Source organism: Caretta caretta, chromosome 10, assembly GCF_965140235.1.
Source record: "Caretta caretta isolate rCarCar2 chromosome 10, rCarCar1.hap1, whole genome shotgun sequence".
Taxonomy (NCBI): domain Eukaryota; kingdom Metazoa; phylum Chordata; order Testudines; family Cheloniidae; genus Caretta; species Caretta caretta.
This window is the reverse complement of record NC_134215.1, coordinates 9634392-9661525: the sequence shown is the minus strand read 5'-3', so window position 1 is coordinate 9661525 and position 27134 is coordinate 9634392. Positions and strand designations below refer to the sequence as shown.

The window sequence follows — 27134 nt, the reverse complement described above, 5'->3', positions numbered from 1 at the left end:
AAGAGACCTGGGAGTCAAGAGACCTGGGTTCTAGTCCTGGCTCTGCCGTTGTGTTCTCTTAGGCAAGCGCTTTGGTCGTAATAATACTTCCCTTAGAATATTACCAACTCTGATGGATTCATGCTCTGAACTCACAGAAGTGTAGAACTGGAAGGGACTTCAATAGGTCATCTAGTCCAGTCCCCTGCACTTGAGACAGGACTAACTGATAACTAAACCACTCCTGACAGGTGTCTGTCTAACCTGTCCTTAAAAGCTTCCAATGATGGAGATTCCACAACCTCCCTAGGCAATTTATTCCAGTGCTTAACCACCCTGACAGATAGGAAGTTTTTCTTAATGTCCAACCTAAACTGCCCTTGCTGCAATTTAAGGCCGTTGCTTCTTATTTGATCCTCAGACTTTAATAAGAACTATTTTTCTCCCTCCTCCTTGTAACAACCTTTTATGTACTTGAAAACTGTTATCATGTCCCCCCTCAGTCTTCTCTTCTCTAGACTAAACAAACCCAGTTTTTTCAATCTTGCCTCACAGGTCATGTTTTCTAGACCTTTAATCATTTTTGTTGCTCTTCTCTCGACTTTCTCCAATTTGTCCCCATCTTCCCTGAAACATGGAGCCCAGAACTGGACACAGTTCTCCAGTTGAGGCCTAATCAGCGCAAATGGATTCCTTGGATGATAGTATGGAAGCTTATTGTTACTTCACTGGCTGCCAGCTACCCATCTGACACCCATCTCTGAAGTGTCACACCCACCCCAATGTGCCCTTTTCCTCCCAAGCACTTGGGTTAACCCACCAGTCTGTTTCCGTCCTCAGGATGAGCCAGGTGAGTAGGGTTGGGCTGGAAGCAGAAAGGAAGCAGCAAGCTTATTTCTGACCCTGGCAAGCTCCACATGGGACAAAAACACGTTACACTCATAGCCTGAAATCCAGCCTCCCAACTGGCAGGCCCAGCAGAAGAGCACGTACAGGCCAATAACGGAATCCACAAAAAAAATTGCAGAGAGAGCAAGAGCCCCAGCGAGAGACACTCCAGAAATGGGCAGCTGAGCAATTAGCATGTCCATAGATCACTTTACAGAAAAGAAAAGGAGGACTTGTGGCACCTCAGAGACTAACAAATTTATCTGAGCATAAGCTTTCGTGAGCTACAGCCCACTTCATCGGATGCATTCAGTGGAAAATATAGTGGAAATTCCACTGAAAGCTTATGCTCTAATAAATTTGTTGGTTTCTATTAGGTAATCTGCCTGAAGAATCTGCTTTTCTGTAAATTGCCAGGTTTCAGAGTAGCAGCCGTGTTACTCTGTATTCGGAAAAAGAAAAGGAGGACTTGTGGCACCTCAGAGACTAACAAATTTATTTGAGCATGAGCTTTCGTGAGCTACAGCCCACTTCATCGGATGCATTCAGTGGAAAATATAGTGGAAATTCCACTGAAAGCTTATGCTCTAATAAATTTGTTAGTCTCTAAGGTGCCACAAGTCCTCCTTTTCTTTTTGCGAATACAGACTAACACGGCTGCTACTCTGAAACCTGGCATTTTACAGAAAAGCAGATTCTTCAGGCAGATTACCTAATAGAAACCATCTCCCCTTCCCTGTATCTGCTCTGGGATACACAAGCCAGTGTATGCAAGCCAGCAGCACTGCAGAGCTCAAAACAGCAGCTACTTCACACGCCCACCCACCGTAATGGCTGCAAACAGCTGAGAGACAGATTGCAGGACAGTGTAAATCTTTGCCACCTCCTCCTTTGTCTCTCGGGTCAGTTCTAGTTATACTTTAGGTGCCGAGGCTGTTTGACTCAGTGCCATATACAAGGCAACGAGTGATACACGGGTGCCAGCACATTCAAGGCTGAACTAAACCCTGTCTCATCAGCTCATTGCTAGTGACTGTTCCTATATCCTTTGCACTTTGGTACCAGTCTACCTCCATATAGCTATTCTAATAGCTCCTGCCATAGACCTTCCTTAGAAGCACCCCAAGTTCACCAACCTTTGCATGCCAAAGTCCCCCCTAAAGTCATCCGACACTGCCTTATTATCAGCCCATGTCCCATGGCTAATGATGGCTTCAAAGAGCCAATTTGTGGCATTGATCCTGCATATCCCCTGGAGCATAGTGAAAGTTTCAATCACAGCCCCTTGACAGGTAGCCAGGAGACCAATTTAACTCAATGTTTCATTTTCCGGGGGCTCTGGAAACTGCCGAGATCTTCCTGACATAAATGAACTGCGTGGCTGAGCAGGTGGTCTCACATTCTTAGTCTTTGGTGCTTCAAGTCCCTTTGCTGCCAAATCCCCACCTGACGAGCTGGTGCAAGTTAACAGCCCTGCATGGACTCCTGCCTCAAATACACTAGGGAGTCTGGACCCAGACCATTAAAAAAATTCATCTTGCTCAGTACTGACTATTGTTTTCACCTGCTCTGGTATGGAAAGAGCAAGTCCCTTAGTCAATGGGTAGAGAGGTGGCTTTGTTACCCAGCATGCTCTGCAAGTGACTTCTGCATCAGTTATCCCTTGCTGAATGCTATGCAGTGACTTCGTACAACACTCTCACTCCGTGACCCACCGCAGATATCCCTGAGCCTCGTACGCCCAGTCTAGGGAAAGGCAGAGGGGTATTCCATGGACAACAAAATCAGAGTTTTGCGACATAAAAGTTCCAGCCTTCTCGCCCCACAACTGACACAGCTAATGAGACTCCCGTGATATTTTGCTGGTTCCCGGGAGGGAGGGGAAGCAAGACACACCCAGCGACACTGAGGAGGAGGAGAGGAAGAATGATCAGGTGGGTAGGAGTGCTAGCCCAAAACCTGGGTTCAGTTCCCCACATGCGTATTAGCCAGTTTCTTGGAGTGATAGTCCCATTTTACAGATGCAGAAACAGAACACAAGCGGTTAAGAGTCTGATTTTCACAAGTGCGGAGCACCCCTAGCTGAAGAAGTCAGGCCTTGCCCAAGGTCCCATAGGGAAGCCCATGGCAGAAGTGGGACTACAACCCAGCTCTTCCAAGGCCTGAGCTTTCCCCAGCAGACTATTGCTCCCCTAAAAGGAAAGATTTGATTAGCATAAAGAAGGGAAACTAACAAGCAAGAAGCCAGCTGTGAGGCCTGGGCCAAGAAAAGGGTCCTTGGGGGGAACGTGAGGACAGGAGCAAACGAGGAGAGGGAGGAGAAGAGAAAGCAGCCAAGCCAGGCATCAACATGTGCTTCTCAGGCAGGATGGAACTGGGACCTCACATTCCATGGCCTTGGTGAAGGCCTCATTGAGCAACAGGAAATTAAAAACAGCTGAACCAGCCTCCCTGCAATCTGCGGAGGGCTTTTGTACCTTCCAACTCACCACCACTTCCCCATTCTTTAGTTCTCCATTCTGCCCGCAGCCAGCCGTTTGGACACAGGTCAAGGAAAGAGAGGACTGGGGCAGGCTCAGTGCGTGTCTGTCAGTGCCTGCATCTGCACTGAGACCTTGCAAGCTAGAAACACTCAGCTGCCTCTTCTTGCTCAGTGGCCCATTTACCTGCATTGCCAATAAATCTGTTTGGTATTGGATGGCTTTCCCTGAGCCGCTCCGGATTTACAACACTCTCAGTCTGACTTGTATCCTGCTCCTGCCTTTCTGTAGGGAAGCAAGAGTTTTAACTAATATCCCAAGGCTCATCCCCCGACCTAGCCTTCCTGCCTCAGTTTCCCAGTTTACTCCACACACAGTGGGAGCTGCTAGTATCTCACACCAGCTGTGAGCCAATTCCCTAGCCTCTCTTTGGCCCAAAAAGAGGAATTTGGGCATAATTCTAAGGCTAGAAATCTGCATTGCTGAGGGGCACCCTGCCCCCCTTTTGGGAGCCGTGAAATAGGCAGCAAAGGCTTCAGTTTAGTATGACAGAATTTCCCGTCTGCTATCCCCCAACTCTCTTTCCAAACCACAAAGTGGCTGACAAAGCCAGCATCTGAAGGATGCTTTGTTGCTTTGATTGATCAGATTCCTTTTGCCTATGATGCTCATGAAGCCAACAATGGCATCATCCTTAGCAGCTAACAGCCAATCCCATGGAGGCACATTCAGGAGCAGCAGAGGAGGGAGAGAGAACCAGGCCACTGATTAATGCCCATTGCTGACAGGGGCACAAGACTTATGCCAACCGACAGAGCCCAGTGATTGTAAAGTGACTCCTCCTACAAAAACACTCCCTTTCCCCATGGCAAACAATCAGCGGCTTGAACTGTTTCTCCTCATCCCTGCAGCTTTGCTAGACTAAAAACCCCAACAAAGCCGGTTTGCCAGCCAGGACCCTCTAAGCAAAGCCTGCTGTGGATGACTGCAGTAGAAATCTTATTCCAAAGTCCCGGGATCAGAGGGTTTACTTTAAAAATTCACCCCTTGGCTCCAGAATCTCAGCTTTTTGTCTTTTTTTTTTTTTTTTTTTTTTGGAGGGAGGACGGGGGAAAGGAAGAGTGGCTAGTCCTTATGGTTTTGAAGAAAACCTTGAATATGTGACACATGGTTAAGTGAGGTCTCCTGAGTGTCAGGGTCCTCCTTAAAAAGACAAACCACAGACACAAACAAGGTTGAGCTTCAACTCTGTCTCCTTTGTTTACCAGGGACCACACTGCCTGGAACTCTATGCAGCATGGAGGCATCTAGTGGCGGAATCGTATACTGCGCTGAGTGTGCAAACAGCCTGACACAATAGCTCAAAGAGGTGTGAACCACCCACATTCATTTCAGCTGGGTGTTAATTATAAAATATAAAGATGACAATGTCATTGTCAACAAGTGACTATCTCACTGCTGATCATTTTAGCAAAATCACCTAGTTAGGACTTGTCTATTCATGCAATTTAATCCCATACAAAGTAGGGTATGAATTTAAAGCAGATAAACTATTCCTGATTAACTACATGTGTTGATGCTCTTATTCTGGAATAACTCCAGGTGTAGACAGACCCTAAAAGCATTTAGCTCACAATCCCAATTCATCTACAAAACTTTCCCAAGTGCCCAATGGTCTCCCATCTCAGAGCTCAAACTTCCAGCTTCTCCCCTGGCAACTTCCCAGTTCAGTTTAAATAGCCTGGGGGGCTACTGAGCTGACTGCATTCTTCAATCTCCTATTTAATTCAACAAGAACTTCTATTTTAAATTAATCCTAACTGCCCCAGAATTTCCACCAGAGTGATGCAGAATCTAGGGGCCTTGCCTGGAATTTAGGTCCAGCCCGCCTCAGCCTTGCTCTGAAAAACCACAAAGGGGTGCGCAAGGACACACACCAACAGCAAGCAAGATTTTTTTTATATTAGATCCGTCCTTAAATAGGACTTCAAATGCAAAACGCCATACATCAAATAACATTTATTCCCTCCTTAGCGCCAAAGGTTCCATGTGCTAAGAGATGCATCTAGCGCAGACAATAAAAAATAAATTAAAGTCACAACCACTACACCAGATGTCACTGACCCCAGGGAACGCTGCTGGAACACTGAACCAGCTAATCGTTGTTCAAATGCATTCCTTTTCTTTCATACATGCCATGATTCTCAAAGATTTGGTGGGACTGTTGGGGCCTGGAAGGGAAAGCCTTTATGTGCTGAATGTTCTTTGCTGAACATCTTTCTAGCCAAGTGCATAGTGAGGGATGGAATTTTTAAAGATTCATTTAAGGACACATGGAATAGATATTAGTGACAACTCTCTGCAAGTATCTGGAGAACAGAAACCTTCCAAGGGAGAAGAGAATTTTGAGAATGGTCCTAGACCTAATGGGATAAATTAAGGCAATTCACATTTTAGTCGGAATATTGTTGTTCCAATTCCTGACACTAGTGTCACCTTTCTGCCAAGCCGTAGCATATGTGCAAGGCCTTGCAGGTTGGCTTCCCAACTGGATAAGAAATCAAGGAAGTGGAGCCTGATTATATTCTAAGTGTAACTTGTTTTATTTGTATATACACACAAAAATACACCAGTCCTGGAACAGAGGTGGTCAAACAGCATGCAGGGCAATCTCTTCTCCCAGGAATTTCAGCCTAGCACCAATGCCCAAATTCTCAGAGAGCAAATCAGCCTCAAGAATTGACTCTAATCAGAGCTAAAGGCAAAGAGCAAAGCTCTTCTGCTGGTCTCACTGCTCCCATGCCATGGGCCACTGCATTTACACAGCACTTTGCATAACAAAATGTAACTCCATAACCATGTCTTCCCAAGACTGAACATATTTTTGCTCAGACACAGAAAAAAAGACACCTTAGAAAACTATGTGTAACAGCGCCACCTACTGACACCTACCAGAACAATATATTCAATGAGAATCCTGCCCTAGCAGGAAGATTTAGACAGAGAGGACCTAACTGATCTTTTCCATCTCTCTAATCTGAATTTCTGTGATCTATTGTTTTTATCCTCTGGTGCCTTCTTCCCTCTGCTGAGGCTGCAGTAACAATTGGCCAACAAACCCTATTTTCAGAGCTAAGCAGACCCTGATGGTGAGTGGACATGAAAGTAAACCAAACAGCTGTGCATGGGATTTACCTTTTGAGATGATTCTTCAGCAGATCCCCTTTAAAGATACTGGCCATGTGCCTCAGAGAGTACATCTTAAAAGGGGATTATTATTATTATTTGTATTACATAGAGCCTAGAAGCCCTAGTCACAGACCAGGACCCCACTGTGCTTGGCACTGTACAGACACAGAACAAAAAGCTAGTCCCTGCCTCAAGAACCTTTAATTCCTAGCTTGGTACAATGCTTTTTGTCAGCAGATTTCACAATGGTTTACAAAGAAAGCCAGTGTCACTATCCCTATGTTACAGATGGGGAAACTAAGGCACAGAGCAGGGAGGTGACTTGCCTGAGGTCACTCAGCAGGCTCAGCTGGGAACAGAACCCTGGTCTCCTGAGTCTCCCCCAATGCTCTACCCATTAAACCATGCTACCATGCAAGTATCTAGACAGGTAGAGATCTCCTACTTATGCTGACACCACTATCTATATGTCTGCAGCATCACCAAAAAATTAACATTTTTTTTAAAACCAGCCTGTTATTTCCTGCTCACCCAAAGGTAAAGCCTGCCCTTTCTCTACACCCTCAGAGGGCCCAAAGGTAGTGGAATCCATGCTTGCAGTTGACAACAGGTTTGAGGACGAGTCACAGCTTCTAGGTGCCCAAGCCCTGGGAGGTTCACTGCATACCCCCACAGTCAGGTTTGGGGGGCAGCCCCAGGAATCTGTTGTCATGCAGGTTCACCTACCATTTTCCCAGCAGAGCAGTGCCCTATGCAGCATCAAGGCTAACGCAGCTGCTTCGGAATAGCTTTGCTGCATGGAGGAGGGAGTGGGACCGGGGAGGCAATCTGGCCGACAATGGGAAAATGCATCTTGTAAGAAACAAGTTAACAGATATGGATATGAACCACAGCAAGGGCCTGTGGGTTAACCAGGGCCAGCTTCTGTCCACACTAAGGGCCAAGTGCTAGTTGACCTCACACTAGTTAACATATTTTCTAGCACAATTCATTTTCCAGGCCAAGAAAAGCTATACATGTGAATTCATTTGTCCCCAGCCTTTGCCATGCCATCTACTCCAGCGTGGCTTGGTGGCAGTGGGTGATTCGGCCTAACATGTATTAGAATAATCATTCATGCAAATCAATAATCACCAGTCACGTTTATTATAGTAGTGCCTAAGGACCAGCGCTGTTCAAACACATCGCTCCTGCCCCGATGAGCTTTCAACCTGAATGGACCAGCTAGACACCAGGCAGGGCAACAGGGTGATCAACAAATGGCACGTTAGTTCCACGATTTTTTTTTTTAAATCAAAATTGCAAAGAGACCGGAAAAAAAGCCCGTGGCACCGAATTCATTTGATTGTTCAGAGCCCTGTCCACCCACTTAATGTGCAGCTGAAGTAGGCTACCCCTGCGCCCAAACTATGTGATAACGTCCCTTTCATTAAAAAGGGAGCACCACCTTAGCCACCGTTTCTCAGCAAAGGCTACACACATTTGGGGCGTGTTTATTATGGGGTGGCACAGGTGTTGGTCCCAAGATCACCTGTGCCAAGTTTCTGGCAGCAACAGCCTTCAGAGAGCAAATTAAATCAGCCTTCAGAGACTGAATCCAGCCTTCCCAGAGTCATTAGCCATGCCCTGAGGGGAACACAGGCTATTTTCAGACATGATGACTTAAGACCAGGTCACCAGCAGGTTAAATTAAACTATGCAGCATTATCTTCCTCCCCTCCCATTGAGAAATTAAATACTCCTGCCTGATGGGCACTAGCCAACCCTGAGTACTCACAACAGGGTGCTTGAAAGGAAAACGGAGGAGGCAGCTGAGCTTGGAAAGGTAAATACCATCTGCCCTCTCTTCCCTTTCTGCTGCAGTTCTTTGAACAAGGCCATATCTGCAGTGAATTATGGGAGAGCTCTCCCCTTTTCTTGCTTTGTAATATATTCCCGAGTAATCGTATAACTCTGCTCTTTGTTCCATCCGTCAACCTTTCATCTGTCATTGTCTACTCGGGCCCTGATCCTGCAAACTTGATGTACTCAGGTGATGCTGCATTTGAGAGGCTTGTTTTCACCGAAGAGTCAACTTGGGCATTGCTCCTACCCCACTCCCATCCGCACACAAAATCCTCTCCCTCATATGTGGTGGGGCTTTACACCCAGGCCAGCTGGCCCATGCTGGGGCACAGGCTAGCGTCCAAGAGCTGCTTACGCTTGGGCTGGAAACCCATCCACTTTGCAATGCGGACACAGGCTACGCCAGTGGTTCTCAACCAGCAGTACATGTACCCCGGGGGCTCCAGCAACTCATCTAGAGATTTGCCAAGTTTTACAACAAGCTACAAAAAAAGCACTAGCGAAGTCAGTACAAACGAAATTTCCTACAGACAATGACTTGCTTGTACTGCTCTATGTACTGTACACTGAAATGTAAGGACAATATGGATATTCCAACTGATGTATTTCATTATATGGTAAAAAATGAGAAAGTCAGCAATTTTTCAGTAATGCTGGGCTGTGACACTTTTTGTATTTTTAGGTCTGATTTTGTAAGCAAGTAGTTTTTAAATGAGGTGAAAATTGGAGGTATGCAAGACAAATCAGACTCCTGAAAAGGGGTACAGTAGTCTGGAAAGGTTGAGAGCCACTGGGCTACGCCACTCAAGCGATGATCTTCAGTTCCTTCCCACAATTTCCTGCCGTCCCATCACCAGAAGAACAGACAAGTTCTCCCACAATTCATCGAGAAAGAATCGGAGAATGGCTCAGCTTACTGCAGAGATAGGAACCACGGGATATGCCTCCATGGGACACACCTGAGCGTGTACAGCACCAGTGTAGACGCAGCTGAGTGGGAGCAAACAGAGCTTTGCAATGTGGTTGTTCAGACCCGGGCTAGGCCAGCCGGAGCTTCAATCAGCAGAGTTCCCTCTGCACTGAGGACACACCCACAGAGGTGCAGGGTCCAACAGTTCCTTTGACCTAAGCTCTTAGTGGAAAGGACTGTGTCTTCAGACCCCTCTGCGAGTCACCTAGCTCACCGGCTCGGAGTATATAGATAGCATCTAAACCCACAACAGTGAAAATAGCCAGCATGGCCCAGGATGGGAGATACTTTTCTGCATCTTCTCCATTGAGGTTTCTTGTCCTCCCGCGGGCAAGGAACTTTCACTATGCAAACTAGCCTGCTTACTGGGGCTGCAACAAAACATACCAACAACAACTGGCACCAGAAGGTGCCATCCCTTCCTCCCCCTAGCAGGTTTTAGGTCTCCATTATTGTACATAGCCAAAACAACAAACATGCAACCCCAATCATTAAAATTAGGTTAGAAGGTGGCAGCTGGATCTGGATTTGTTTTGACTCCAAGGATCATGCCAAAAGAACAACAAAAAAGGAGAAGCCAGACAGAGCTGGCATGAGCAGCTATGAGTCAAAGTTACAGTAGACGTGGCTTTCTCAACTGCTTATTTTTAAACCCGCTGTCTAAGCTTTCAGAGGAATAGTATCTAGCTCTGATATTGGGCTTTTCAACGGCAGATCTCAGAGCGTTTTACAAGGGAAATCAGCATAATTTTACATTTGGGGAAACGGAGGCACGGGGAAAGAAAGACCTTAAAAACCTCTCCTTCCTTAGAGGTTTTTACGGTCAGGCTTGACAAAGCCCTGGCTGGGATGATTTAGTTGGGGATTGGTCCTGCTTTGAGCAGGGGGTTGGACTAGATGACTGAGGTCCCTTCCAACCCTGATATTCTATTATTCTATGGAAGAGACTTGGCTAAGGTCATCCAGCCAGTCAGGGCAGAGATGGGAACAGAACCCAAATGTCTCCTGAGTCCTGGTCCCCAATATCCAAGATTCCCCGATTATCAGAAATCCCCTTCCTAATGAGCTGCCAGTTTGACTCCTTAGCATATTTGCTGTTAACTGCGATTCTCAGGCACTTTAAATGGGGCGGTGGGGTGGGGAGTCTTATATTTAAGTTGGGTTTCAGAGTAGCAGCTGTGTTAGTCTGTATCCGCAAAAAGAAAAGAAGTACTTGTGGCACCTTAGAGACTAACAAATTTATTTGAGCATAAGCTTTCATGAGCTACAAATTTAAGTTGTGAAACTTTCAATTTCCTTATGGCAGAGAAGACACAGGATGTGGCTGTCAGAAACCTCTGCAAAGACTTGGGAGTCAGTGGGGCTACTCACAGTGCATGAAGTCAAGCATGTGCATCAGTCTTTGCAGGATCAGGGCCCCACAGCCCATTGAAATCAATGGGTGTCTTTGGATCTGGCCCACAAAGGAGGCCCCCCACCACCCACCCATTGAGGGCCCCAGACCATAGACAGACCCCAGTGGCACACACCTCAGAACTCAGAGAGATAGCAAAACTGAACAAGAGGACTGCAGAAGAGAAGACCTCTGCAAAGTTTCTCATAGGTCAGGGGCAGGCAAACTTTTTGGCCTGAGGGCCACATCGGGTTTCGGAAACTGTACGGAGGGCCAGTTAGGGGAGGCTGTGCCAGGCTGTGCTCCCGCCCCCATCCACCCTCCCTTGCTTCTCACCCCCTGAGGCCCCCCCCCGTGACTCTTGCCCCATCCAACCCCCCTCCGTTCCCTGACGGCCCCCCCCAGGACCCGTGCCCCATCCACACACACCCTGCTCCCTGTTCCTGGAACCCCTGCCCCTGACTGCCCCATCCAACCCCCACTCCTTCCTGACTGCCCCCTGGGACCCCTGCCCCCATTCAAACCCCCCCCCCGTTCCCCGCCCTCTGACCGCCCCGCCCCCATCCACGCCCCCGCCCCCTGCCCACCACCCCGAACTCCCCTGCCCACTATCCAACCCCCCATGCTCCCTGCCCCCTGACCGCACAGCGCAGAGCACTGGTGGCTGGCAGCACTACTGCTTCGCTGCCCAGAGCATCGGGCCGGTGTAGTGTAGTAAACTGCTCCCCGTAACTGCTACCAGTAGCACATTCCTACGCGGAGCAGTTTAATACACTACACCGGCAGCATGGGAACAGCGGGGGAGGGGCCGGGGGCTAGCCTCCTGGGCCAGGAGCTCAGGGGCCGGGCAGGAGGGTCCCGCGGTCCGGATGTGGCCCGCAGGCCGTAGTTTGCCCACCTCTGTCATAGGTGGAAGCTGCTCCAACCTTCTTAAGAGCTTTTAAATTCATTTGGACTTCTGCAAGCCATTTCTCTCCTGTAGTAATGACACCGAGTGCTCAAACCATAGACTAATGACTCAGGGAAAGCCTAGTTCTGAAACCAAACACACCAGGCTGAAGCATTCCATGAAAGGGAGAAGGGTGGCCAAGTGGTTAAGGTCCTAAGCTGGAGTCAGGAGATCCAGGTCCCATTCCCCCTACATGACCACAGACTTCCCATAGGAGCTGGAGCAAGCCACACCATGCCTCAGTTTCCCACCTGTAATTAGGAACAGGAGTACCTCCCTACATCACACTAACGACCGTGAGGCACTCAGACACTGTGGTAATAAAGGGCTTGCGAGTAGTTTTAATACCAGCCTACCCAAAAAAGCTGGAACCACAGTTTTGTGTAGCAAGAGGGGGTGGAAGAATATTAATAGCTATATGCAGTGGGTCAGCACAGCCCGTCCCCTACTGAGCTGGGCTGACTAAACTCCCCTCTAGACGATGGCACAACATGGACTCGTTGGAGCCAAGTGTCTGAATTGCTTTTCCCCCCCATAAACTAGCCTAACTCCAGTGTCACTTAAAATGGGACACAGTTACACGGACTATCACTACCCCTTCAAGAGCATCCAGATGAGGAGTTTGTACTGGTTTAAAGAGCTAGATTTCTAAACTGATTTAAACTGGTTGTCTACACTAGGCAAGGCCAAGATTCCACCATCTCCCAGCTCTGTAATGTCCCCTTCAAAACATCTGAATAAGGCAAAATACCACATGCCTTCATAATTTCATTGGGACTGCTCACACGAGTAAGGCGTGTGGTATTTGGCCACTAGCTCATGCAAATTGTCCTCCTTCATGCTTTTCTATCTCCTCTCATCTTGGCTTCCCTCACTTCCTCCTTTACAGTCTTCCTAATCTCCAACACTTAAAATCACAGAAGCCAGAGAGAACAGAAGCCATGCAGTGTTCATTCTCCCGCCGATGTTCCGTACATTGCTTTGTCCTCTTCATATAGGACGTCTGCAACTGAAGTGGGCTTCCACCACTTCTCCTGTGAGACTAGTCAACAGCCTATGGACTTGTCTACATTAGGGATTTCTGTGCCAATACAGGATACAAACTCCAGTGTAAACGCTCTATACAGGTGTAAAGCATGGCCTTATGCTGATGTGTTTTACCCTGGTCCTGAAATATACAGAGATCTATACCAGGGACTAAGAAAAGGAGTACTTGTGGCACCTTAGAGACTAACCAATTTATTTGAGCATGAGCTTTCGTGAGCTACAGCTCACTTCATCGGATGCATACTGTGGAAAGTGTAGAAGACATTATATACACAGAGACCATGAAACAATACCTCCTCTCACCCTTCATGGTCTCTGTGTATATAATGTCTTCTACAGTTTCCACAGTATGCATCCGATGAAGTGAGCTGTAGCTCACGAAAGCTTATGCTCAAATAAATTGGTTAGTCTCTAAGGTGCCACAAGTACGCCTTTTCTTTTTGCGAATACAGACTAACACGGCTGTTACTCTGATACCAGGGACTGATATTGTCCCTAATTTAGGCAAACCAGAATAGACCGTGACACCTTTAAGGTATCTTCCCTGGTATTTGCCCATAATAATTCTCCTCTTAATCTCAACCCACTTATTCTTTGAACCATTCTGAACATTCCTCTGTCCTTGGGCACTTACCCCTCTAAATACTAAAGTTGCAATCCCAACAGATGTTTTTTTTCAGCTAAACTATTCAGATTTTAGTCCTCTAATCTTTCCTCCTTAGTCAAGCTGTCCTTCCCATTTGTTCTTTTTTGTTGCAGGGATGGAGGTACACAGAAAGCCATATGCAATTCTCGATGCTGTCTCACCAGGATGGTTTCAAGAGGCACTACCTACATCTCTGGGTTTGTGTTGGAGGCCTCTCTATTTACGGTTCACTAGCATCCCATTTCTCTTGCGGCACTACGCCTTTGTGTGTCTCTTGCTCCCACTGATTCTGTGTTTTGGATTGTTCTCTCCCTCCCCAGATTGAGTACTATGAGTTTTTCAACAGGTTGAATCTCACCATATTATCTTCTGCCCATGGGTCATAACACGCCATCCATTTGTAAACAGAAAGTCCCATTAACAACAATGGCATGACCAGACCCCACAATTCTAGCCCTTTTCATTCCCGCCCCAACCCCGTCTTCAGTGGGGTTCACAACACCTTCCAGTGAGTGCCATCAGCTCTCCCTGTCCTCTCAAACTCCACCACCCCATCCTTCCTTGTCTCGTCACTCTGGGCAGCAGAACCTTTCCTCCTGCTACCAGCATCATCTGCATTTCCATCCCTGCTTCTCTTTACACCTTGTTTCTACCACCTGCCCTGGCATTCCAAACCATCCTTTTAATGAATTAAACACACTACACGCTCTGTCTCCATTTGCGCTCATGCTCAACCATTCTGCTTGAAACTTCACCCCATATCAAGGTTGCCCAGTAGTTGCCTCCCCTAAAAAGTAGCCCTTTGCTAACATCTCCCTGCCATTAGAAAGATGGCATAACTGGAAACAGCCATGTTTTTACTACTGGCAAAAAAAAAATCAAAACAAGTGCTTTCTAGTCGCTGATCAAAGGAGATAAAAGCATACGCAAATGTTATGGTTGTGTGCATTAAATACATATTCAAATTAAAACACAGCCCTTGGGCTCTTGACAAATTGCCAGCGCAGCCCCTGACGTTGCAAAGTTCAGCCACCCAACTACAGATGCTACTTGTATGGTGTATTGTAATCTATGGCTGTCACTTACACTTGTACCTATAGGCATGAAACATTTGTCTAAATGATACAAAAGATGGTTTTATTATTCTCAGAACTATATTGAACCTGGCTAGGAAAAGACAGAGAGCTTTCTTGTGCCAGACAACATGGAGGCCGCTCAGTTATGTGGAGAGATTTAGAGAAGAAAATAAGGTAAAACTAACTTTAACAATGGTGGGGGGAGTATACAATGCTTGCACCAACACGAATGTCATCGTGAAGAGGAGATGCAGAAGATCTGTCCAAAAAAAGTTACAGAGAGGGCTCATCTGATGAAAGTAGGAATTTCCGATCCCACACAAACCCAGAGGATACATTAAAAGAAGCAGAAGAATCGCTGCTTTGTGCTGCTAATCTCATTCTGGAGAAGGCTCTGCTGTAGCAGTGGGATAGTGAAGGGAAACCCCTGAGTGTAACGCAGGATTGAAATGACGTGTAGTGTGTATAGCTACTGGAGCATAAAAAGGAGAAAAAAGTGGAAACTGAGGGGGGGGGAGGTAGGGGAGAGAAAACACACACACAATGTTTATGCACTTGAATATAATAGAACTTGATTTGTCCTAATATTGTCCATATGATGTATATTGACATAACAGATCTGGATATGAAACAGAGAATTACATAATGGTCACACACACAGTACATGGAGGGAGTGCCATGTGTTATTGCTTTCTAGTTATTTCACACACACACACTATGTTCTTGCCCTGATGGTGACTTGCACTAAGGCTATATGTTCACCACACACACACACACAAAAAAAGGGGGTGTTCTTAAAACAGGTTAGCTAATCCAATTTAGCTAATGCAGGTTAAAATAGCAGCAAAGACTTGGCAATTCAGTTAACTTAGGTGAATTCAACTGCAGGCTCCCCTACAGACTTTAACCTGAATTAAAAGCGGAGTTGTCAGGTCTTCACTGCTGTTTTAACCTGACTGAGCTAGCTGGAGTTAATAACACACCTTTTTTGCAGCAAAGATATATGCAAAGCCAAGTTAACCTCACCTGCCAAGCATGTCCGTCATTTAAATGATTTTCATAATTAAAATCAATTAGAACCAAATATACTAAAAGTGCATTCAAAACCATGGGGAATTAAGCTTAAAGACCAATGATAAGAGGCTGAACAGAACATAGTGGGAGGAGAAAAGCAGTAGTACACAGAAGGCAAGATTCAATATATAACCGTCAAGAATAAAAATAATCTAATTTTTAATAACATACCAGGATAAAAAAAAGATGGCTAGATATATGGAACTGTGACCGTTTTTGAAGTTATCAGAATACAGATCTAGAAAGGAGGTCCAAATCTCCTTAAAATTCTCCCTCAGTCATTTCTCTAAGGCCACCATATCTCTTCCAGACTTGCCACATCACTCATTTCATTGTACCAGTCCCACAATCTTCAGCTGGTTTGTCAATTTCCAATTCCCTTAAAATGATTCTTTTGGCCACTACTGATGCTCATAATAAAAATTGTTCCCAAGGTCACCTCCATCTTTTATCAACATTTCAACTCTTGCCACATTAAAACATTAACATTCTTTAGGTCCCCAGCAATGTCCGTTTATAATCATCCTTCACCTGCCGATTTTTTCTCAATGCGCCCCTGATTTAGAGTGATACCAAAATGATCACCTTTTGTTTCCCATAATCATCATCTAAAACAGCTGGAAAGGAAAACAGAAACATACTGCATACGCAATAGCTGATCATTTGTGACACTAAGGAAAGAGAGCCAAACTTTCACTGCTACACCACTCCTGGAAGCTTGTCTAAATTAGGAATTTTTTCCACCACTCTTACTCCCCCAATGCACTTGTGACGTACTAGTGTAAAAAAGGGAGTCTGTACTGGTGAAAAATCTGGAGACTGTGAACATGAGATTTTTCTCCACAGATCCAGCCACAGCACCAGAGGGCTAGAGTCTATAAAAGTGCAGTTCTGATACACTTAAAAAGAAATATAAAATGTTGTATGGAAATCCACACAACAAAAGTCTCTCCTAATTCTGCCTCAACAACGGGAAAAAGAGAAAATGGTGAGGATGAGAATTATGGGCTGTATGATCTTAGGGAGATCTCTTAGGGAGCAAATTTTGCTGCATTGAGCAGTATTCCTGCAATTCTAGACTTGCTGGAATTTCTTTAAAGGGCCCCCCAGCCCAATTGGTAAGATGCAGCAATCACTATGCAAACAGAGGACAGGCTGCTCTGCCAACCCACCTCTTCAAAAAACTGTTTTCAAACAAACCATAGCAGAAAAGATTCTCTCTCTCTGCTCCTCTCTCATTCATCTCAGATTTTAAAGTTCACACCTCACTAATTGGGACCCCTTAAATGTTACCATCATTAAGTGCAGACATTTGCCCCACACACTCCCTGCATCCTACCCTCTTTTATTAAAAAGATACATGCACAGAGTTAAAGTTTTGCAATTAAAATAAAAGCAAAAATGCAAGGGTTCTTACAGTAACATTAACTCAGCAAGCTCACACATCCCTTATATTTTAGGGTATACATTGTATGACAGTGCTAGGTTAAGCCATGCATTTAAACCAGACACTGGTACAACCAATACATGGTTTTGATCGTGTATGTTAGATTGAGCTAGCTAACACCTCCTAAAACTGGACAAAACTCTGCAAATTGTACTTAAGCAAATGCTAAACTTGTCCACTTACAGCTTTGGATAGTGGAGCACCCAGGCTGTAACTGGACAAGTTTAGCATTTGCTTAAGTACAACTTGCCTTGACTAGAGCTAGGCGTTAGATCACGTTAGCTAGCTAATTAATTCTACCATCACACCTTTAAATCCTAGTTCAGACAAAGCCAGAAAGTGCAACATGCTGTGTTAACATTGTTGCAGGAACCTTAAATTAATTTCCTTAAATAACCACTATTATAATATAATTATAAACCAACAAGAATGTTGCTGCAGTCTTTAGGAAGGAAATGAAATTCAGAATTTCCCTTTTGCAAACAACCTCTCTGCTTACCAACGTTGCTATATTAGAAAAGCTAAATAACAAGCAAGCTTCATCCCCATCTTCCCTCCAACAAGGTCCATTCTTCAACAGCTAAAGTGTTGGAAAGGAATAGGTTTGTTGTGAACTAGAGCAATGAGGGCTAGTCTACAGTAGTTTTCCTCCCTTCCTCCACTAGAATTTCCTAGTAGGTGTTCAACTCCAGTGGTAGTTGCAATGATGGACGCTCTAATGTCAACACGGACCAGGTGGTCACCAGCAATGCCTGGACTTGCTGTGAACAGGTTTAAATGACACAGTGACATACATAAAAAGAAAAGGAGTACTTGTGGCACCTGGTGCCCTTTCTATGCAGATTGTCTAAAACAGGTCAATTTGCCCGGTATAACTACCCGTATGTAGTTTAAAAAGCAAGACTGTTGCACCTACAGGAGGGGTCCGCACTAGCTTTCTGTACTGGTGTTTGTTACACCAGTTCAAGTCTCTCTCGTGTAGACATGGCTTCACAATGACAGTCACTAGGGTCACTGCACCGGAAGAAGTGCTGCACCCATGGGACAGTTCCAAAAATGAAGACTAGTGCAGGAACAGAGAAGCCAGTTCTTCTCATAACGTTCTCTGGCTTCGCAAGCTTTGAAGTGATCTCAATTTAAGTTGGTGGAAAAATGGGTAGTGGAGGGAAGGAGGGTCAGGGAATCTCAATCCATTCCCGTCCTTCTTACACCGTAATTTACCAATGTGTGCTCTAAATATTTCTAAAAAAACCTATGAGGGGACCAAAGTAACACCTGGCCTAACTACCATATTCACAACTTCCCCTTGGGGTGAATAGACACAGAACAGTCATTGTTCCTCTATCAACCTTCAGCTATTTGTTGTCAACAAGTTGGAAACCCAGACAGCGTGTGTGTGTGTTTGGGGGGGGGTGTTCCTACCCTAGACTTCATTGCCAAGGATTTTCCACTTGTGCTGCTACTGCAGCAGATCTAGCAGTAAAAGTGTGAACGTAGACAGGGCTGCACACGACCGGTTCAAGCATGAGCCCCGTTCAGAGCCAGTCTAGATCATGGGGGTCAGGAGCCCTGTTTGCAAAAGTGCCTCTCTCCACCACTGCTATTGGGGGGACAGCGCTGGTGGTAAGTTTAGGTCAAAAATGCCTAGTTTAGACAAGGGAGGGGCATGCGAGGGAGAAATACCACCCCTGGCAGGTCTCTAGTCAGCTAACATTCCTCCTTGTTTTATATTACAAGCCGGCACTCCACAGCACCAGACCCACCACACTACCCAGAGGGAAGTGTGATTTCAAGGACCATTAAACACAATGAAATTTTCCCCACTGAACACAATGAAATTTTCCCAGAATGTATCATAATTACAAAAATACCTGTGCTGAACCACTAAGCTGATCAGTTGAATTTACAGCACTGGATAACTTTAGAGTCCATATCCCAATTCCAGCTTGCGGCAGGCTGGTGTAGAGGTTACAGGTTATTATTTCTTACCATTTGTCTAGCACTAAACTGTGTGATAGGCAATTTACAGGCAGAAAAGACGGCAGGCCAGGTCTGTATTAAGAGCATTTGGCCAGTATGGCTATACCAGATGCTACGCCAGCAAAGCACTCATGTGGATGCAGCTTATATCAGCAAAACTGCACTTTTGCCAGTATAATTGCAGTTACGTGGGGCTTTTGCTGGCACCACTATGTCATATGAGAGGTGTTTATAATTTTTGCCAGCATAGCTACATTGGTTAGGAGTGCGGGTAAAAAAACAAATTTTATGCAGGCCCAAGTCTCACACTCAGTAAATACGTGCAACAGACTTTCTTGCCTATCACTGCAATGGTGTACATAGGAACAGTTTCCGATCCATTTTAAAATTCTCACACTTCCTATATCCGGACACAGATACTTAACGTGGAAATATAAAAGCATCTCTTCCCTCAATCTGGGCCCTTTTTCTTTGGCTGGCGAGCTTGCAAGTTTTATTTATTACTTATCTTGCCATTAAGATTTAAGTCCCTTCTTGTGGATTAAGGAAGCCTTAGTGGAACACTCTGGAAAATCAAGTTCCTCAGACCAGAATGTAACAATACCTACAAAGAGCACTCACCAGATTATATACACACACCCCACCCAGAAATATAATATCCTAACACTGGGGAAAAGCAGTGGCAGTTTTTTTGTTTTGTTTTTCAGGGAGTTTGGTACATTTTGATATAGTCAGGTCCTGGGCAAGTTTCTCTCATGCATCTCTGCTACTTGACATCAACATGGTCCTGCATCGGCACATGCTGTTCAGTCTCAGGCTTTTGCTATGCCGAGATCGCCAATGGTAACACACTAACTCTGGGTTTTGTGCTGGAAATAAAAGTGCTTTGTGGATTAAGCCGAGACCACTAAACTCATTTCACTTGTGACCTAAGGCAAAAACCAATAACCCACCAGATTTTGAACCAGGTCTCCAGAGATGAAAGGCTAGTGTATTAATGGACTCTGTAATCAGTGATGCCAGATTGCAATCACCTTCTCTTTTATTTAAAGTACACCTCCTCTTCTTGCCGAACTCCTTTGCTGCTGTGGATGAGATGCCATTGCATAACGTCACCTTCCTAACTCTTTTCATGGACATTTAGCAGGACCCTTAGGAAGGTGCCATGCTACCTCCTGGCTGGCACGTACATCCGGTCTTCTGCCACCCAAAAGCGACATGAACGACCTGCCTATCTCCGACAAGCCAAGAATCAAAGAAATGTAGAACCACTAGGAATAACTGCATTTAGCCAGACCTAGGTCTGAGCTGGCAGAGAAGCCAGTTCTACCTTCTCACTGCCCCTAGTAAGTATCCCCTTCCCCATAACTGCAACAACTCACACTGTACTGCGTCAGACAAAAGACTTCTGTCCCCACCCCACCCCCCCAAAAATCTTCAATGGATCAGGATTATTGGCAAGTTCACATGAAAAATACACACATAAGAGAAGAGACAACTGCCTGCAAGTCTAGCTGAGCCAGAGCGCAGGGTCCTTTAGCTCGGGGTTTTCTAGCACAGAAAGGCTACACAGCAAAGAATTTTGAAATCAATAGGCTAAAAGAACTAGATCCAGAAGCATAGTAAATCACGCTATTTTTAAAGGGATGAATTTAGTTTAAGATGACTTGGGGAGGGATTCAGCAGTCACTTTCTTTAGTCCTGCTTATTCATTGACTGATTTCAAGATGCTCTGTTAAAATGCTACCCCTCCCTCATTCAACAACTTAAAATTACGGGGGGAATGGGAGAAGCTCTAAATAGCAGGAAGCAATCATCATTTAAAATGAAATTGTTCAAGCCATAAAAAAATCCCTGTCTACCAACTGCCACAGTATAATGGAAGTTTAAACTGTTAATTGTACATATCTTTTTAATGCAATTTAGCCTGTCTGGGAATTACCACTCCCTACTGTAGCCAACCTGGGTGAGAGAGCTTTGTTAATAGTAATACAGGGTAGAGAGTTTATGAGGGAGTGCAGGGAATGAATTGTGGAAGGCTGATGGGGTAGTTATCTCGGAAGTGGCTTAGATGTAAAATCCGAACTTGTGGAAAAGAGAAGATTAAATTCCTTTAAAGAAGGACCAGATCTCCCCACTGGCTTACCAGCCCGGGGGGGAGTTCTACCTGAACCCCCTTTCAAAGGACAGTTTTAGCACCTCAAAGCCACAAGAGCGATAGAAGCTTCTGGGATCAGCCAGAGGAAACAGGGGGTAAACATAAAGCAATTATTTCATGAGATAGCCCAAGCAAGCAAGGCAGGGAGGGAGGGTGGGGGAAAGCTTCTATTAATACAAATTGGAAAGGTAATTGTAATCATTCTCCCCAGCAAAGAATTACAGGTTTGTACGTCTTTTAAAAATAAAAGGAAACTAAAACCCTGATACTAGGCTCCACCTGTTTGTCTAGGCAGGGAGATCAATTTTTGAGAGATTACATTTTGCCTTAGCAGGAGGTGGTGGAAAATGAGGTGTTTGCCCATGTGCTTCGTTTTATTGCTCTTCATTTTACACCTCTTGTTTTAGCACCTGGAAAATTGGCACTGACATCCATTCTAAAACCAATAAATCTCTCCCTCCATTCGGGCTGCTTCCTTCTTTGCAGATGTTGGCAATCAGGTTTGTAAATTTCAAAGTCATCCATTCCATGCGCTGTAGAGAAAGGCAGGTTTATTATTGCAAAACTTGTCCCCTACCAACGCCTAATGTAACCTCAGAGTCACCTTTCCACACCCAGAAAAAAAGAAATGTAACTGAAGAAATATCTGAGCGCTGGACTGCAAGCAACCTCCTTTCAGGCCACAAACACGGGCTACACAACACGAAGTAGCTGAAAAAGCAACATATTTTTAAATGTGCAATGAAAGAAAAATAAACAGTTGGCTGGCACATGTGCAGACCGATTCCCAGCTATATTGACTTATAAGAATTTCAACCAAAAAAAAAAACCAACTATCTAAAAAAGGCAGGCACTTGAGATTAGGTTTTATGTATTAATAAGAAATAGCCCCAAAGCACTTTAGAAATTGCATCCATCCGGCTGGTAAAGGATTGATTCTTTAAAAGAGCGTAACCCGTAAAACCCCCCCTCTACACAACAGCTTTCTATCTACAGTTTTAAAAATAAAAACACTTCCAGCTACTCAGCTTTTTAACGGAGTCACACACGCAACCACAAAAATGCATCCTCAGTTAATGTGCAAAAGTTGGACATTCTGCAAGCCCCAGGGATTCATAATGCGATGTGTGTGTGTGTGTTATTTCTGACTGCCTCCCCTTCCCCCACTCCCCTCCCCTCCCCTATGTGGACCCCTCTCTCTCCAAGGGGTAAGGGGAGGTCTGGGAGCAGGGAATTTCTGAGAACACTAAAACTTTTCATCTGCCTTGAATCACTCCCAAAGCAACCGACTACCGCTGTAGCTCAAAACCCGGACAATAAATTATTGGGGGAGAGGGAAAGAGAGGAAGGCTCGATCGGACATTCTTAGCTTGCATTCCTTGTACATTCCCCCCATGCAATCAACGAAATAAGGCTGCTCAAAAATTAAACCATGTTGGCTTCATGTGGTATATTGGGGGTATTTATCGTCGATGCATTCAAAAAAAGCAAGCCGCCACACCGCTTGGACCGCTTTCTCTTCTCCCCCCGGCAGTTTCCTGGATTTTTAAAATCCAGCTGGTGTCTATTAAACAATTTACTTTTAGGTTGTTGAACCCTCCCCCCCAAAAAAAATCCTGCCATACTTAACGAACTTCCCAGGACGCTATGCAGACGCTGGGGAATGAAAGCAGAGGGGAGCCCTCAAACCCTAACACAAACAGACTTTAGCAAAACAAAGCGTGTTGCAGCTATGTAACTGCCCTGCTTAGAAACGGGGGGTGGAAACTCGCCCTGTCTCCCACCCCTCCGTTAGCACCTCTTGCCATTCCGCTGAAAAGCACGAACAAGATTCTCTCCCTCACTGAAATTATCATCCACAAAACAGGAAAGCCAACCAGAGAGCGATCTCGCCTTGCAATTAAGATTCAGACTTTTTTCTTCTTCTTAATACTGTTCCCGGCAAGATATTCAAATTGTTACATCTTGGGGCGGGAAGGGGGGGTGGTATTTAGACTAGAAACCAGGTAATCCTAGTCCGGATTTGTGTTTAAACCAAAGGAAGAAGCGAGATTTCTCCTTTGTCCCAGTTTTATATAAAAATAGTTTTTGAGGGGGAAAGTGTAATCGAGCAAGTAAAATAAAATAAAAGGGGGGGAGGAGGAATCCGGAATCGAGGAAGGCGGGAGAAATCTTGGGGGTTTGTTTCAAGCAAAAAAACCACGAGACAAGTTTCAAAGATATCAGTACAAAATTGTAATCAGCGGGAGAGCATTTTAGAAGGGCATGGGACGCATTTCAGGTCCGTTTCTTCCAGGGGAGAGAAGGTAAAAAGCGCCCCAGACACTGAAATGCCTCCCTAGACTTCACACCCCACGCGCCAACCTTCCTCCTCCTCGGGGAAAATGAAACATTTTGGGAGGAGGAAAAAAATGAGATTGGATGTATTTCGTCCCGCGCCAGGGTGAGCTAGCGCCCCGGAGCCGGGACCCACCCTTCCCGGGGCTCTGCAAGGAGCTGGGGGCTTGTCCTTTCCAGCTCAGCCTCAGAGATTTAAATCACACACACCGCCAGCGGGGCCGCAAAGCGCCTTACCCGGGTGGGAATGGATGTTGATGCCCGATGCGAGGTATTTTCCAGGTGCCAGAGGGGCCGGGAGCCCCGCAGCCATGTGGCCGGCGGATGGAGCGATGCGCCCGGCTGCGCTGGCGGGTCCGACTCGGTGACTCTCCATGGCCAGCCCGGACAGCAGAGGAGGGGGAAAAGATCGGGGAAGCCCAAAATCTCTGCCATCCATCATCCACTCGCGAACTCCGAGTTGACTTTAGCTCTCCCCCCCTCCCCCCCCGTTCAGATGTTTTTTAAAACTAAGGTGTGAAAGCGTCCCATGGCGCGGTGGGGTGCTGGGGTCCTGGCGAGGCGAGCGCCCTGCAGGGGAGAGACAGACACAAACACGGCGGCGGGGGGTTACCGTCCCTCCGGTGAATTCACCCTCACATCCAAACCTCACACACGCGATTAGTCAATTTGTTTGCAAACGGAGGCTAAATGATTTAAACAGCAAGTCACCCAAAAGTTAAACTGATTCCCCCCCCCTCCAAACAACCGATATAAATCATTTAAAAAAATATCCTCGCCTTGAAGGGGGAAAAGGAGCGGGTTTGACAGAGAGAAGACCACAACGTTGCTTGGGAGACGTTGCTTGGGAGACTCCGATATTTTTGTTGCAATAACAGCAGAGAGAGAATTCGGTTTAATTAAAAGAACCTTCCGCTCTGCCCCCCGCCCCACCAAAACCAAGGGGGAGTTCAGCAAGCCCTGCTAGATCGGGTTAAAATTATTTTTGACAAATAATAAAAGCCTCACTCAGGCATTCCGGACGCTCCTGCCCCACGAATCTGGTTGAAACCAGCCACCGCAGTATATATTCTTCTCCACAATCACCAACTTTAGGTTACAAAACCGCGAAACCTCCCCTTCCCATAGATTAAAATGCCCCACTACACATTTACCCATTATCTTATCCTGAAAGTATTTAATATTTAACTTTTTAGCCCTTGAGGACTCCACTAGGTACACGCAGTTAGGGAGTTTTAAACGAAGATTATTATTGTTGTTGTTGTTTTATTATTATTAGGCTTTTAAATCGGTGTTCCTTAATCCACTTAAAATAGCTTTTGTGTGAAAGTGGATTTATTACTGAACACACGATTAAAAAAAAAACCCAACAACAACGATACAATTGTAATTCTGAGATTACCATGAGATGGGACTGCATCTTGTCACGGTTTTATAAGAAACAGTATTATCCTCAGTTTCATTTTCAGTTACTGATTTACTAAGGAATATTCTTACATATTTTCTAAACCGCGGCTTGTTTGCCAATGAAATTAGTTGGGGGGGGGGGGAAGCTTAATTCGAGAACCCTCTTATACTTCGTAAATACTCATCACCTTTCAGTTAAAATGTTAAGATATCTAGAATTTACTGAAAGAAAAGGGGCGGTAGAGGGAAGCAGGATATTTTAAATCTGTTTCCCCCCCCCTCAAATATTTATTTTCAATACCATGCAATCATTCCCATATATATGTTTTAAAGGGTACTCAAGCTGTCTAGTGAGCATTAGTTTCCAGATCAAGTGAAGAATTCTTATGTATTCCATGTTTTCTCTCCAGGGCAAATACTCAGAATTATCTGAAATAAATTGAAATTATTTCCACCCATGTCTAACCTACACATAGTTTAAAAAGAGGGAATGCACTGTCCAGAAAGCCAAAGTCGCTCAAAAGCCATTTAACATGAGTTTTCTTACCAGCTTTGTTTCTTATTTTAGCCTGGTTTTAGTTACATGTATTCCACCAGCTTTATTAAGCAGTGGCTCTTCCCCTCCTCTGGTTACCAGATGAAACATTTACTTTAAAAAAAAAAAAACCAACATAATTCTGGACATCCTTAGCTACATGTTTTCCATTTTAAGCAGGGGGTGTTGCTGCGTTGTTTTTTTTTAAAAGCCCTCCTCCTATTCGTATATTTTACAGTGGAATGAAATAACATTATGACAAAATGGACAAGTTTAGCTGACCCTTTTGATTCTAGGCTTTTTTGGTGGGGAGGGGGAGTTAATTTATCTGCCTTCCTTCAATGTTCCAATTTCAAAACCTCCTTACTTTTCCTTCCTCTTAAACGCAGTTAAAATGGCTGCATTCCTGCTTTTAATTAAAAACAGCCCATAACCATAACATGTCTCTCTCTCTTACCTCCTTTCCAAGCCTGTATCAGCAAAGGAGAAGTTGGGGAGTCGCTTTGGAAACCTTATTTTTATTTTCGATTTTTTTTTTTTTTTTGGTGTGTGTGTCGGGGGAAGGGGTGGAGAAAGGAGGGGGCTTTTAAGTAATGAAATTGGGGTGAAATCAAAGCCAACTACACTACGGGAAGGTTTTTGGAGGGTGACGGGGGAGCGGATCCTATAGCAAAGCTATTCGCCAAAAACGCAAACCAAACCTAGTTAACTTGCTGCAAAAAAATAAATTCGAAGAATTCTACCTTTCCAGCCCCGAAGAATCCGCCTCTCTCCTCTATGCAACTCTCTTCTTTGGCATTCTTTAGCTCTTTGCCTTTGCTTTCCTCCCGTCTCAGAAATTAGATCCAAGCTAGAACAGTACTTTTTGCCCGTCTTGCCTTTTTTTGGTATAAAAATGTCCTTTTAGTCCATAAGTCGGTCTCACCCTCTCCTCCACCCTGAAAGAAAAAGGAGCACCGGCACCGATCTCTCTGCTTTCCTTTAAAATCCAGCTTTCCTGCTCCAGAGGTCTCTGCTTTTTAATAAAATCCAGGTAGCGCTGGTTTGGAGAATTCAGAATCTCCATATACAGCCCGCGATTGGAAAAGGTACATTACACAAACCCCCTTTCAAGTTCCTCTCTCTGGATCTTAAAAAAAAAAAAAAAAAAAAAAAACCCTCTTTAGCAATGAAACAAGCATTGTTCCTCCCGTCCCACCCCTCTCCAAGCTGGCCAGCCAAAAATTCATAGTAAGTCTCCCATTGGCTGCTCGCCCTGCCACTCACCCTCATGTAAACACTTTGGCCCTCAGCCATTCCTATAAAACCAATTATGGACCAAGGACTCGAGCCGTTTCTAGGCTCCCCTAACAGGGCTGAATGATCAAAACTGGTGGTGAGAATTTTTAGAGGCCGTTTCAAGGCTGCCCTCGCCCTCCCCCTCCCCAGTCTGGGCTGACTGATCAAAATAGAAGGTGATTGTAGCCGCAGTTTGGGTCTGTTCATTTCGCTCTAGTTAGTGAAAACGCTGCGTTTAGCGAAAGTCCCCTATTTTCAGGGAACGGGGGGGGGGGGGCGGTTCTGACTGAAAAATAAGCTTTCAGCACCGAGGGCAAATAATGCAAGGGGGGGAGGGTTGTCCTCTTCTCCCCCCTTCTTTCTGCAGTTGCTAGCTGGGGCTTTACTGTACTGGGAAATATTTCCCAACTTTGGGAAAAAAAACAACCCTCCCCCATTTTATCATTTCAAACAGAG

General features: G+C 45.3%; 1 protein-coding gene across 8 annotated transcripts in view; it reads right to left on the bottom strand.

Moving 5' to 3' along the window:
• Nucleotides 1–26549, bottom strand: part of TNRC18 (trinucleotide repeat containing 18) — an 89673-nt gene extending 63124 nt beyond the window's left edge. For 6 of the 8 annotated variants that reach the window (XM_048867044.2, XM_048867045.2, XM_048867051.2 and 3 more), the window contains exons 1-2: nucleotides 26144–26548; nucleotides 23696–24028 (exon numbers count right to left, since the gene is read on the bottom strand). In XM_048867044.2, the coding sequence (XP_048723001.2) occupies nucleotides 23696–23900 (205 nt within the window). In that variant the 5' untranslated portion in view covers nucleotides 23901–24028; nucleotides 26144–26548. Of the gene's footprint in view, nucleotides 1–23695; nucleotides 24029–26143 lie in introns of all 8 variants that reach the window. The other 2 variants (XM_048867049.2, XM_048867054.2) reach the window with 2 other exon arrangements.
• Between the last annotated feature and the right edge of the window lie 585 nt (nucleotides 26550–27134).